Source organism: Ursus maritimus, unplaced genomic scaffold (assembly GCF_017311325.1).
Source record: "Ursus maritimus isolate PB19 unplaced genomic scaffold, ASM1731132v1 scaffold_8, whole genome shotgun sequence".
In the NCBI taxonomy this organism is placed as follows: Eukaryota; Metazoa; Chordata; class Mammalia; order Carnivora; family Ursidae; genus Ursus; species Ursus maritimus.
Window position 1 is genome coordinate 4229772 of NW_024426996.1, and position 15740 is coordinate 4245511.

The window sequence follows — 15740 nt, forward strand, 5'->3', positions numbered from 1 at the left end:
GTATTTTAAAATAACTAATTATAACTATGAATTAAAAAATAAGGTAAGTAGACCTGAGTTGCCTTTACCATCAGTTAAACAATGATTTTTAAAGAAATTCTTAAATGATTGCTCAATTTAGAATCTATTAGGTCAACAGAAGAGAATTTCTGTAAGAGAAGTTACTGTTCTTATGTTACATTTTATTATTTTATTAATTTCCTTTAACTTTCCTAAGTGAACTTTTCAGGGTCATGCTTAATTTTGACATTTATTATAGTGGATGCAAAGGAAACATGATTGTTGATTTCTTACGTGATAAATAATTTCTTTGGCATTAAAGGACTAATCTGGACCTCAAGCATTAATAGAATGAACTGGGGGTAGTGTGTAATTTGTTTGTTGTATATTTGTTGCTATTTGAAAACTTTACCTGAATTTGTTGTTGTTTTAAATACTAGGTAATTAGAAATGATCTAATATCTGTTGGTGATATTTGAATTTGAATTTGATTTCTAGAAATTAATTTCTATTTAAGATCATTTTTAACAGACTTTCTATTCCCTAAATCATACAGTTCTGCCTTACCCTCCCTTTTTTAAATGATGAGGAGCTCATCTTTATTGCCCTTTAAGGTGTTAGATTGCTGAGTGTACTGTTAAGAGCAAAGCTGTTCATATTGGTTGAGGGTATGCTAAAACTAGAGATACTTCTCCAGGAATCCTGGCTGACTCAGGAGTGGGATGGGGCACAGCAGTATTAATTTAGGTTGAAAGAAGACTTAAGCAATTGTTAGAGAAACCCCCTTGACTAAGGCTGTCCTTGCTTTAGATTTGGACTTAAATGAAGTTAAACACTGTTTCATGATTTATTTAAACTATGTCTCATCTTCACTTTTTTTTTTTTTAAAGGATTTTTCCAAAGCAACTTTGAAATACAAGGGGATACGTTTTGGCAACTCTTTGGGAAGACTTGAGTTACCTATAAAGTCAGGGCCTGGTCCTGGACAGTATGATATAGTCCAGTAAGTTAAAAAAAAAAGTATACCTTTAATGTAGTTCTTGACTAGAAAGTATTCTAATATATTTATTTGTGCCTGGCTCTGGTGTCCATTCTTCTGCCTAAATGATAGATTTAGAAGCAATTCTCAGTGTGGGGTCAGAGCCATGGCATCAGCTTGGAGGTTATATTTATGAAGTTTAACTAGGAAATACATTTCTGGTAAAATAACTCTTTCTGTCTTTATTTTCTCCTACTTCTACAGTAAGGCCTTAGACATGGGTCTATGGAAGACAAAATTGAGTAACAAATACCATGTTGTTTTCAGACTCTATCACCTGTTTTCATCATTAAAATTTTTAAACAAGATCCAGCTTATCCACCTGATTCTTTTTCTCTCATAGAATGAGTTTTCTTACAAGAAGTCCCACAGTGATTAGCTATCTAATTAGTTTCCTAGACAGATTCAAACACATCTATATGTGGTGGCAGAAGCTGCGACTCTTTCTTAGACTCGCTTGCTGATGTTCATTTACTGAACAAACATTGTTTGAATTCTTCCCGTGTGCTAGTACTACACATAGTAACTGAGAATAAAAGGAATAAAACATGGTTCTTATTTTTGGGAATTTATACCCTATTCTCTTTTCTTTTTCATTTTTTTCACTCTCCTAATATGGGAGGTACACCTTGTATTTTTATTCTTTTAGTAGTACACTAGAACTTTAATTTATATCTTTAGCTTAATGGGGTCTAACTTAATATCTTTGCCATTCTTCCAAACAAAAGTCTACGAAATGTTCTAATTAAGTCTGTTCATCGCCTTGACATATGTTTTTGTTATTCAGTATTCTAAATTTATCCTCTGTTCTTTCAGTTTGGCTGGTTTGCTTATCTGTCTGTCTTTCTGTCTGTCTGCCTGCTTGCCTGCCTACCTGTTCATCAGTTTTATTGAAGTTTAATTAACATAAGGCAAAAGTAACCTTTTTTTAAGGTATGTAGTTCTCTGATGATTGCTTTCCTTCTATCCCACTACACTTCTGACTAAATACCGCAGGCGTAACCGGGACTCTCTAACCTTGGTGCTCTGATTTTGCTTGGCAGCTTTTTCGTAACAGTCTCTTTTGTTTCTTCAGCCTTGTCCCACTCCTGTTCTAAATCCTCAGTTTTAAATGTTACTTTCTCTTTGAGGTTTTTTATTTCCTGTGTTTCTTCTATTTGCATTTTCACTTTTGCTTGGGAATGTAGCCATATAGATTGCATTCCAGACTGCTTCATTATGTCACCATTTCCATAATTTGTCTGCTCTTTGATTCTGCTACCTTCACCGTACCTTTTATTTGAAATTATCTTAGTTCTGTCTGGTAGTTGACATTTTGTTTTATTTATTTATTTATTTATTTATTTATTTATTACCTTGTGCTTTACTGATCGAGTCAGAATTATTCTGGTATATTTGATACAGTATAAAAGTGGAGATATTTGGTCATTGTGAATGGAAAGATAAGCTTCGAGGTCTCTTTTTGGGAAAGACACAGACCTAAATGATATGTGACCCTTCTGATTTCCCAAATATAAATTTGTTATCCACAAAACTATTTGAGGTTTTGAAAACAAGTTCATTTGTTGATTTTGTGTGAAAAAAATAAAAAAGTCATCATTCACCAGTGAACTGGCATGTTAAATGCGTATTTAAATCATAGCAATGTCAAAGAAAATATTTGTGATTATATAACTTAAGCATTTGTTTTTATGTTTTTCTATAATCTGTTTTTAAAAATGCTTATGTTCAATATAGTTCATTGGAAATGTTTAATATGAGGGGTTTTTTTGAAATTCTGTTTAAGAAATGGAAAAATAGTATAGTCAGTAGAACCTATTTAAAAATAATTCTTGTAGGAGCGCCTGGGTGGCATAGTTGGTTAAGTGTCCGACTCTTGGTTTTGGAGTGGGTCGTGATCCCAGGGTCGTGAGACTGAGCCGCACATCAGGCTCTGTGCTCAGCGCAGAATTTCCTTGAGATTCTCTCTCCCTCTCCCTCTGCCCTCCTGCTTGTGTTCTCTCTCTGTCTCTCTAAAATAAATAAATAAACAAACAAATAAATAAATAAATAAATCTTTAAAAAAAATCTTGTACTAATTATAGCTCAGTTATTTTGTACTTATGGGCCATGTATAGCATTAAATACTTCACCTACTACTTTAATCATTACAATCTTAAGAATTGGTTGTTACTATTTCCAATCAGGTGAAGAATGTACTCTGAAGTTTAGAGAAGTAAGGTGATTTATGGAAGGTCACATAGCTAGTAGGTAACAGTGCTAGGATTTATATCAGGCTGTCTGACTCTAAAGCTTGGGCTGTTAATCACTTTTAGTTTCTTATTCTTTCTTGCGATTGTGTAAATATCAGTGAAAATAAGCATCTCTTTTATTTTCAAAGAACTTTATGCCCCCCTTTTTTTTGTTTTGTGATATAAGTAGTTGAAATACAAGGGATTTGAAATTTTAAAGATGTTTTATGTTAAATAGAATACACAGGAAGCTTTTTTGATTAGCTTTTTATTTAAACTCTTAATATAAATCCCACATCCTATTTTTTTTTTTTTTTGGTCAGTGTAGGTTTATTAAAATGCTCTGAATTGGAAAATGCACAAACAACCAACATAGATGAATACATTTTACAAAATTTAGAATATATTGGCCTAACATACCCAGATGTTCTTATTATTGCATACTTTTTAAGCAATGTTGGCGTAAAATATTCTCTTTGCTTGTATAAACAATTATATATTTGAAACTGAGAGCTCAATTTTTCTGACTTTTCTAAAGGAAAAAGAAACCTCATTATGAAAATATTAACATCAAGAAAGATAAACAACAAAATTATTGCTTAAATCTCCCACGATTTTATGAAGTAATAATATTGCAGGAGGAAAAAAAGGTAAGTTGAAATGTAGCTATTTCATCTACTGTCTATATTTTAAGATCATTGACTCTTATGATTACAGGGTTAGAGTACTCTTAGATCTACTGTGCCTGGTAGCTAGTTGTTACTCAGTGAACATTATTGAAGGAACTATGCTTTAAATCTCTATCAGTGAATGCCATCTCCGCTTGAACACCTCTAGTGATAAAGAACTCACTAGTCCTAGGTTTATTGTTTCAGTAGTGGACAACTCTGTTTCTTACAATTTCCTTCTTAAACTGATCTGAATTTGCCTGCCTGATGCCTACTTTTTCTCTCTTTTCCTGTGACTTCTTTTCAGTCTCCTTTTCAGTCTTTTTCTAGTAAAGGTAACTGTTTCAAGTATTTTTGACATTATTCTCATTATTTAAATTCATGATAATTTATTTTCCTTTGAAGTGATGTAGGGATCTTCTTCAGTTTGTGAGTCTCCCTCTTTCTCTTTCTCTTTCTCTTTCTCTTTCTCTTTCTCTTTCTCTTTCTCTCTTTTTAATATGATACTAGAACCAAGCATAATATTCTTGGTGTAGTCTGATTAGTACATAGTAGGATTTTCATCTTCCTTCTTCTGGATGGTATATATTTATTAATATAAAACCCAAGATTTCATTCCTTTTTTATAGCTATGTTTCAGTTTACTCTTTTGGAACTTGTAGGCAAATAAAGCTATAGATTTTTTTTTTCTCCTTCAGTATATTATTATATTTAAACATGAAAACTTGAACAATGGAATATACACAGCTATAAAAAAGGATGAGATCTTGCCATTTGAAATAACATGGATGGCCTCAGAGGGTATTATGCTAAGTGGATTAAATCAGAGAAAGATAAATACCATATGATTTTACTCATGTGAAATCTAAAAATAGAACTTATGAATAGATAAACAAGCAAAAAGCAGAATCAGACCTATAAATACATAGAACAAACTGATGGTTACCAGAGGAAAGGAGTATGGGGATTGGGAAAAATGGATGAAGGAGAGTGGGATATAAAGGCTTACAGTTATGGAATGAATAAATTAGGAGAATGAAAGGGACAGCATGGGGAGTATAGTGAATGATATTGTAATGTATCGTGACAGATGGTTGCTACTTGTGGAGAGCATAGAATAATGTATAGAGAAATTGAATCACTATATGTACATCTGAAACTAATATCACATTGTATATTAACTATATTCAAGTAAATAAAAAATCTTTAAGATTATAGAATAAAAATTTTAAAATGGATCATTTAGAATAAGGATAAATGATTCTCAGCTGAAAAATCAGTAACTATTTCAATAAGAATTTTCTCTGCATTTGGTTTCCTTGATCTTCCCCTGTATATCAATCAGCAATGAGAAATATTGTTTCTAGAAATGAAAAGACACAATAACAGAATAATGCAATAGAATTGATTTTATAAAATTACAATTACAAATCTCAAGCAGCATAAGAACTGTTAATTTAGAACCATGAGAGATAGTAGTCTGTAGTTTTCTTTTTTTTTAATAATAATCTTTTATTATGTTATGTTAGTCACCATACAGTACATCCTTAGTTTTTGATGTGGTGTTCCATGACATTATTTGCATGTAACACCCAGTGCTCCATGCTGTAGTTTTCTATTCTTGTAATGTTTTTGTTTTTGTATTAGGGTTATGCTGGCTTCATAGAATGAGTTAGGGAGTATTCCCTCTGCTTCTATCCTCTGAAAGAGTTTGTAGCGAATTGATATAATGTGTTCCTTAAATGTTTGGTAAAATTTACTGGTGAACCCACCTGGGCTTGGTACTTTCGTTTTTTGGAAGGTTATTAATTACTGATTCAATTTTTAAAATTGATATAGACCTATTTGGATCATCTGTTTTTTCTCGTGTGAATTTGGGAAGATTGATTCTTTTAAGCAATTGGTCCAATTTAGCTGGCTTATCAAATGTATGGGCATAGAGTTCATAGTACTCCTTTATTATTCTTTTAATGTTTATGGGATCTGTAGTGATGTCCCCTCCTTCATTTCTGATATTAGTAATTGTGTCCTCTCTTTTTTTCTTAGTTTACCTGGCTAGAGACTTATAAATTTGATAGATCTTTTCAAAGACCCAGCTTTTAGTTTCATTGATTTGCTCTATTCATTTCTCATATTCAATTTTACTGATTTCTGCTCTAATTCTACTTACTTCTTTTCTTTTGCCTACTTTCAGTTTAATTTGGTCTTCTTTTTTATTTTCCTAAAGTGGAAACTTAGATTTTCATATGTGCTTTCGTTGCTATAAATAAATCAGTTATATCTAGTTGATTGATGGTGTTATTGATTCCAACTATGTCTTTACTGATTTTATGCCTGCTAGTCTGCCCATTTCTGAGAAAGGGATGTTGAAGTCTTCAACTGTGATAGTGGATTCATTTATTTCTATTTGCAGCCCTATCAGTTTTGCTGCTTTGTTGTTAATCATGTACACATTAAGAATTGTTATGTCTTCTTGGAGAACTGGCCTTTTTATCATTATATAATGATCTTCTTTAACCCTGATAATCTTTGCTTTGAAATTTGTACTGCTAAAAATTAATATATCTACCCTTGCTCTCTTTTGATTAGTGTTAGCATGGTATATTTTTCTCTATTTGCTTTTAATTTATATTTGTCTTTATATTTAAAGTGGGATTCTTATAGACAGCAAGACTACTATACAAGTCTTGCAATAGTGGGTCTTATTTGTTGATCCACTCTGACAATCTCTGTCTTTTACTGGTAAATTTAGACCATTGACATTCAAGGATTATTGTTATAGTTGGATTAATATCTACCATATTTGTTATTGTTTTCTACTTGATGCCCTTGTTTTTTGCTCCTATTTTTATCATGCATTCTTTTTCTGCTTTTGTGTGGTTCTCATCTGTTTTTGCCTTCTATATGCCAACAAACTGTACAGCCTACAAGAAATGAATAAATTCCTGGAAATATACAACCTAGCAAAACTGAATCAGGAAGAAATAGAAAGCCTAAACAGACCAATAACAAGAAACCTGAATCAGTAATAAAAAATCTCCCAAAGAGGAAAAGCCCAGAACCTAATATCTTCATGGGTGAATTCTACCAAACATTCAAATAAATATTAATGTCAATCCTTAAATTCTTCTAGAAAGTAAAGAGGGAACGCTTCCAAACTCATTTTATGAGGCTAGCATCACCCTGATTACCAGGCAGACACTCCAAGAAAAGAAAACTATAAGCCAATATCCCTGAAGAACATTGTTATAAAAATCCTTAAAAAAATGTTAGCTGTTGAATAAAAAATTTAACACTGCATTTAAAAGAACATACACCATGGCCAAGTGTGATTTATCCCAGGGATGCAAGGGTGGTTCTAACTATATACAGTTTGCCTCTTTTTCCTTTAAAAATCAACTCTGTGAAAACAGTTTTGATAAAATAAGAATATTGAGGTATTAAAGAACATTTATAATGAAAGTAGGTAATATGAACATATTGATATTTTCTTCATAGTTGGTATAATATAAAACTAATGTTTTGTTCAAAATGATTTTTTCCCACAACTTTTTCCATGAGAGATCCTGACCTCTGTAATAATAATAAAATAAGAATAATTTTTCATTTCTTTATCCTATAAATAGTAAAAGGAATAAGGACGGAAGATGAATGAACTAGTTGTAAATAGGATCTTAGTTGTACATGTCATTTCTTAATGCCTTTTTGTCATAGCAAATATTTGCTTCTAATATGTAGAAATTTTTAATTTACATTTTGAAGTAACAAGGGAAGATGGAGTCTTTTCCATTTTTTAAAATCAAAAATTTTTTTGGCTTATATAATGCTAAATGGTAATTTCTCAATGATTCTTAGACTGGATTTGGAAAATAACATTTTGGAGTGCCTGTCCCACATGTGTTAAGAGCAGTTGCAGGAAGTATGGCTTGGGGAAGTTGGTAAATTTGGTGTGGGGTAGGCTGACTAGCTTCCATTTTTGTTTCTTTAAGTTCAGCTGATGCTCTGACACTGACACAATAGATGATACATAAAGATTAGTTATAGGTAGTAATTCCTTAAAACTCTCTTGGAACGCTCTTTACTTATATCGAGCCATGGCTCTTTTTCTTTTTTCCCTGAATCTCACTCAGATTTCTTGCTTGTATTTACACATTCGTACTCCTCTTTTTGGTGTATTAGACTTTGGCTTCCCTCTATGGTTATGTTTTCACATCTTTACAAATTTCTTTCTCTGAACTCTCTAGGTCTGGCTAATCCAGGGCATTCCCTTCCCTTTACTTCTGTAGAAGGGGAAATTAACACATACTAGAAGAGAGTGTAGTCTTGTCAGATTTGTTTCTCAACATGTTCATTTTTTTTTCATGTCATTTAGAGTTTATTTCAAAATGCACTTCTTTTTGAGTTTAGAAGTTCACTTTGTTTTTTAAAAAACCGCTCTTTTAAGATAATAATTCACATATCATAATTCATCCATTTAAAGCACATAATTGAATGGTTTAGTGTATTCACAGAGTTGTGCAACCATCACCACAATCAATTTTAGAGTATTTCACTCACCCCAACTAGCAGTTACTCCCATTTTATTCCAGTCCTCCCAATTGTAGGCAATCATTAATCTATTTCTGTCTCTGTAGACTTGCCTTTCTGGACATTTGATATAAATGGAATCATGCAATATTTGTCCTTTTGTGACTGGTTTCTTTTACTTGGCATAATATTTTCCATGTTGTAACATGTGTCCATATTTCATTTTTTTATAGCTCAATATTCCATTACATGGATATACCACATTTTGTTTATCCATTTTATCAGTTGATGGACATTTGGGTTGATTATACTTTTTGGTTAAGAATAAAAATAAGCATAATACTATGTTAAACAAAAGCATAAGAGGGGCGCCTGGGTGGCTCAGTTGTTAAGCGTCTGCCTTTGGCTCAGGGCGTGATCCCGGAGTCCTGGGATCGAGCCCCACATCAGGCTTCTCCACTGAGAGTCTGCTTCTTCCTCTTCCACTCCCCCTGCCTGTGTTCCCTCTCTCACTGGTTGTCTCTCTCTGTCAAATAAATAAATAAAATCTTAAAAAAAAAACAACAAAAAAACCCAAAAGCATAAGAATGAGCATAAAAATAATTCTGCTATGAACATTCATAGATAAGTCTTTGTGAGGGTATATGTTTTCATTTCTCAGGGGTATATACCTGAGAGTGAAATTGTTGGATAATATAATTCTTATGTTTTAACTTTTTGTGGAACTATTTTATAAGCAGCTGCACTATTTTACATTAGTGTAAAATTGAAGGTTTCAATTTCTCCACATCTTTGCACTGCTTGCTATTGTTTATCTTTCTGATTGTAGCCATCCTTGTTGGTGTGAAATGGTATATCATTCTGGTTTTGATTTGCGTTTCCCTAAAGACTATTGATGTTGATTATCTTTTCATATACTTGTTGGCCATTTGTATATTTTCTTCAGAGAATGTCTACTTAGAGTCTTTGCCCTTTTTAAAATGGATTTTTTTTTATTATTGACTTGTTAGAGTTCTGCAAATTTGATTTACTTTTATTTTGGATTTATGATTAATTTAAATAACGTTTTTTCTTATATATGGAATCTTTAAAAAAATGTTTATCTTATGTACCCAGTTGAGTCATTGTTTCTAGAGGATAGGAATCTTTCATTCTGCTTGTTTTTTGACATACCTATAGTTAGTGGAGTGAGGATAATGTTTATTAAGCTTTTTGAATAAATTGATTACAGATCTGAAAAATGGGCAGTTTTATTTTAAAATTTGAACTTAGAGAAAGAATTCTTAGGTTTATTTCTTTCTCCTATTTATCCTACTGCCTTAGAAGAATGTTTTAAAGCAGTAAAATAATTAAATAAGTACTCTAGTGTCTTTGGATTTAAGCATTTTCTGATGATACAACAAAATATAATACAAATGTAATAGTTTAATGAACAATTGCAAGTTTTAAAAACTTTATCATATTCTTGTGATCTATCTAATTCTGTTGTATATGCAGTATTGTTTCAGTACATCTTTTGAATATATTATGGTGCTCTACTCTACTGAGAACTTCTGTTAAGAAACACAAAATAAACTTTTATTCAACCTGAATATTTTCCACAGGAGTTTTTCTTGCTTTTGGCAATGAAAATTCTTTTTAGTATCTTCCTTAACACTAATGAAATCCTTAATATACAAAGACATTTAACAATAGTTTCTGTTGAAGTTCTTTGATTTGGTAATGCAAAATTTATGGGGTTGCTATAATAGCTTCTTACCAGTTAAAAAACTGAGTAAAATTTCACTAGGTGGCGCCAATATTTTGGATTTTTATAGACATAAACTACTAATTCATTTCCCATATTCATTAAAACAAATGTTTAAAAATTATGTGGCAAGATATGAAAATTTGCCATGTAGTTCTTCTGAGCAAACCTAAATTAGAAATTTTAATTTTTGTAAGTTCTGCTAAATGGAAATTACTTAGCAGTAGGTATATTAAAATGTTATTTGAATTCTGGTTGCAAAGTAAGTTATAGAGCTGTCATTTCTCTTCATTTATTGATATAAATTTACGAAAACTGTTAGAATTTTAAAAGTTACACTTTAAACATGTAACTCATAAACTAGGTTTTTCTCTGGATTAGTAGATTACCTAAAAATAATTTATTAATTGTAAGTAGATCTTAAGTAGATTTAGCACTCGAGTAGAAAGATGTAGTTTCAAGTAAGTAAAATTATGCTTAGAAACATTAATAAGGACATAAACAGAAATAATATATAGCTTTTTGTGATTATTTTTTGAAGCTTGTCAATATATTATTAGTAATGGTTTTCTCTTATGGGTGGATTGTTCCCTTATTTATGATGCAAAAATTTTACCTTTTCATTTGTCATTGCTAGTCTTAAATATTTATTAGATTACCTGATTGGTTGCCATTATAACAAGTAATTGGTTGAAAATTTACTGCAGTTAGTAATATGTAGCGGTGGCCTCAAGGAACTTCAATTTGAGGATAAATAAAGATTTAGGAAGACTTGCACACAATTAAATGTGTTTTTCTCCCCCAAACACAAATTAGTTGTTTGTGTAATGGCTAATGTATACCTAAAAGTGGAATGCTTACTTTTTTTATTTTCTAAAATAGCTTTTCCAATTTTTAAATCATGGGTTTCAAAGAGGAAAGAAAAGGTGTCAAAATGGGAGGAAAGGGTTGAATTATTAAGAGACTAATGGACAAAATTATGTGTGAGAAAAGGTGTGAGGAAAAGGCTTAGAAACATTTATTTATTGCTCAGTGATTATATATCTTTGGAAGAACGTCTGATATTTTCAAGTCTGATTGTGAAATGGTTTGTACTGTTATTAATGACTTATATACTGAAGTCATACTCATTTGCGGTAAAATTTTAAGAACTATATAAAATAAATAAAGCATTCTTAGATTTATTAATGATTTAGCGGTGAGGAGTTCAGGCTTTAGAATCACACTGCAAGTTTTTGCTCCATCATATAGTAGTTGTATGACCTTGGGCAAGTTATTTTGCCACTTTAAGCTTAAATATTTTTCCTTCTAGATTTCTAAAATATGAATAATATCTACAAAAAGGTTATTGTGAGAATCTGATGAGGTGTAATTGTATATACACACACATATAGCTTAACACAGTATCTGACATTTGTTAACACTCAGTAAGTGATACATATTACTATTACTCATTTAATGGATATTTATTGAATACTTTATGTTGTGGAAAGAAAGATGATGAGTACTACAGAGGTTCTTAAGTTCACACTTTGATGGAAGATACAAATATGTAAAAAATTATACAATAATATTCAACTCAGGTACAGTGGACTTCAGAAGAGAAACTCATTGTTTCTTTTTAGAGGATGGAAGAAGTCAGGAAGGGGTTTCAAAGTATGTTTAAGTTGTGTTTTGAAGGATGGGTAGTTATTTGTCTGGAATGGAATAGAACATTGCAGGTAAAGAGAATGTGCAAAGCCATGAAAATTTGAGAAAAGCAGTTTTTATTTTTATCTGTAGGTGGTGATGAACCAGTAAATATTTTAAGCAGGAAATAGCTTTGTGATTTTAGAAAAATAGGACAGTCAGCTGTGAGTCAAAGTATGGGATATGGGAAAGGGAGAGAAGGAGAAGTCATAACGTGATGCATAGTGATTCACATAGTGAATACCTGTATTAAGATAGTGAAAGGAGCCTAGAAATGAGGGGAAAATGACATATATTTGTATGTCAACATTGATTTTATCTGCTGATTAATTTGATGTGGGAGGATGAGTGGGAAGGAAGTACTGAGGATGACTGCTGGATTTCTTACTTAGAGTTCTATATGAATAGTAGAGAGAGTTGGAGAGACTATAGAAAACATGCCGCTGTGTGTGTGTGTGTGTGTGTGTGTGTGTGTGATGTGTAGTACTGGGAAATCAGATTATTTTAAGCTTAAGCATCTATTTGTTATATAGGTGGAAATGTCTTGAAGGTAGTCAGAAAATCAAGAAAAATCTTAACTGAAGATTTAGCAATTAGTCTTTGGGTTAAATTATATCATCCATAAGGAGTGAGGATTGAACCTGAAGATTGACAACATATAATGAATAAGTGGAGGAAGGGGACTCTAAGAAACAGAGAAGGAGGATTAAAAACAGTATGGGGGTCATCAGAGAGGGAGAAAAACCATGAGAAACTCTTAACTATAGGAAACAAACTGAGGGTTGCTGGAGGCAAGGAGGGTGGGAGGATGAGGTAATTGAGTGATGGGCATTAAGGAGGGTACTTGATGGGATGAGCACTGGGTGTTATATGCAACTGAGAATTATTGAACCCTACATCTGAAACTAATGATGTACTATATGTTGGCTAATTGAATTTAAATAAAAAAGGGAAAAATCAATAATAAAAAAACCCAGTATGAGTAGAATGGGGAAGGAGTGATCTCCAAGGAGCCAGAGGAGGATAGTTGCCACCTGTGTTACATACTTTGGTTAGGTAAATAAAGATAAGAACTGAAAAGGATCCACTGAACCTTGCAGAATTTTGAAATCAATGGTTATTTTAGCAAAGCACTCTGATGGCGCAGGTTGCAGACAGCAGATGACCTGAATTTAAGAATGGATGGATGATAATTAAGAGGATCTTTTTTTTTTTTTAAAGATTTTATTTATTTGACAGAGAGACAGCCAGTGAGAGAAGGAACACAAGCAGGGGGAGTGGGAGAGGAAAAAGCAGGCTCCCAGTGGAGGAGCCTGATGTGGGGCTCGATCCCAGTTCGCCGGGATCACTCCCTGAGCTGAAGGCAGACGCTTAACGACTGCGCTACCCAGGCACCCCAAGAAGAGGATCTTGTGACTATAGGCTGCTCAGTCTTTCAGGAAGCTTACCTAGAATGGAATGCAGAGAGATAAGCGCTTATTGAATAGCTAGAGTTTTTGTTTTATTTTTTTCTAAAGGAGAGACTTTATAGTTCTTGCCACTATAATTCTCTGCATGTGTTATTTACCTTTTGCTAATTTAGGATTATTGCCAAAATAAAACTAGGTTAATGATTTTAAATAACCTGATAATTACGTTATTAATATTTCAATCAAGAAGCATTTCTTGAAGTGAGTAATATATGGTTAGCATTACACTTGTTGCCTTAGGACTTCAGATATTTAAAAAAAATTTATTTGGCTTCTAATTGGAGACACAAATTACACATATGAAACGATTAGAGAAAATACATGGTGTTTTCCCTAACATTTGCTGAATGAATGAATGAATGAATGAATGACATAAATCTATGAGGGTTAAAAAATAGACTATATGTGAAATAGAGGGATATACTGAATGAAATGAGCTTTAATACTTCTTATGACATAAAAGCTGTTATAATCTGACTCTAAACTACTTCTCCAAATGCACATTTCACAATTCTTCTCTATGTATCCTGTATTTTAGTCGTATTGAACTATCTTCAGTTTCTTGAGCTTACCATTTTCCCCACTCATTCCCTGCTAGTCTTTTAGTCTTTTGCCCCCTTTTTCTTCATGTGGTTGACTTCCAATCATTCTTTGAGATTCAACTCCTGGTACTTTCACATACCTCAGTCATGGCATTTATCATTGCTGTATTATCAGTATATGTTTCTGCCATCAGACCATGCCATTCTTGAGGTCAGGGATTATGTGTTATTGATTTTAAATCCCTAACACATGGTAGATTAAAAAAATATTGAATGAAGGAATAAAATTACATTAAGCTAGCTCTTAAAGGAAATATTGGGCAACAGATTGATGGAGGGAGCAAATGACATTTGGGGTGAAGTACACAAAATAACATTTGAGTAGCTGGCAGAGTAATCTAGCTGGCCAGTGAGATCGTTTTAGTGAGTACTGAGAGAACCCTGAAGATGGTAATAATGGAGGGCTTTTAATGCAAGCTGGAAATGTCCAGATTCCATATAAATTGTAGTAGTCATTTTTAAGCAGAAAGATGTGGAAAAAATTTTCAAGTTGTTTATTTTGATAGTTGTTCATTTTATAAGACTCCTTCATTTAAATCTAATCCATTCCTAAATGTCCATCAAAAATTAATGGATAAAGAAGAGGTGGTACTACTTAGTCATAAAAAAGAATGAAGTCTTGCCATTTGCAACAACATGGATGGAGCTAGAGTGTATTATGCTAAGCAAAATAAGTCAGTCAGAGAAAGACAAATACCATATGATTTCATTCATATGTGAAATTTAAGAAACAAAACATGAACATAGGGGAAGGGAAAAAAAGAAAGGGAGGCAAACCATAAAAGACTCTTAACTGTAGAAAACAAACGGGTTGCTGGAGGGGAGATGGGTTGGGGATGGGCTAAATGGGTGATGGGTATTAAGAAGGACACTTGTGATGAGCAGTAGGTATTATATGTATGTGATGAATCACTAAATTCTACTCCTGAAACCAATATTACACTATTATGTTAACTAACTGGAATTTATTAACTTACTAGAATTTAAATAAAAACTTAAAAAAATCACAACCCCTCCCCAAACCCAAAAACCAAAAAAACACCTGAAATTGTAAAATCAATCAGTCAGTCAATCAATCTAATCCATTCCTGAAAACCTACTGGATAGCAAACTTTAGGTAGCAGGAACCTATATTCTGTTGACAAAAGGTAATACATCCGGTTCATGCAAAATCCTACATCAGTTTCCCAAATTAAGCACACTTAAATATCTATATAGTAATCACACAAGGATTTCTGTAAGGCATTTAAAGCCCAATTACTTAATTAAAAAAATATTTATTGAGCTCACTAGTATGTTTGTGCGTAGTCAAAAATGGTTCTGCTCTATATCACGTATAACTTTTTATTTTACAAAAAACATGTTCTGTAATATCAATAAACAGTGAAATAGTGTGTTATAGATACTAAAAGTATCTAAATTGTCTGGGTTGATTATATCCTCAGCCATGTGGCAGAAGCAAAATCTGGGACCAGTGAAGTACTAAGCCTAGAGAGCAAGGGAGATGTGGGAGGAGTGGGAAGATGAGGTCATTGCAGTAATGCACTGCTCTTTAAACAAAACCAGGAGTGATCTCATCAGCACAACAGCTAAGACTGTGGCTCATGCTAAATGCTCTGCCCAGATTTGTGCAGGGCATATTTTTTGCTCATACGCACCTGAAGATTGATTATAGCAAGTTTCTATTTAAGTGTTGAATTTTAGGTAAGGTATTCGGCAAATCATTATTGAAATATTTGGATTCAAGAAGTTGAGAGCTTGGATAGTG

At 32.5% G+C, this 15740-nt stretch overlaps 1 protein-coding gene across 1 annotated transcript in view; it reads left to right on the forward strand.

Moving 5' to 3' along the window:
* Positions 1 to 15740, forward strand: part of STPG2 (sperm tail PG-rich repeat containing 2) — a 298036-nt gene that overhangs the window by 30863 nt on the left and 251433 nt on the right. The window contains exons 4-5 of the mRNA XM_040625315.1: positions 891 to 1003; positions 3809 to 3920. Of these exons, the coding sequence (XP_040481249.1) occupies positions 891 to 1003; positions 3809 to 3920 (225 nt within the window). The remainder of the gene's footprint in view (positions 1 to 890; positions 1004 to 3808; positions 3921 to 15740) is intronic.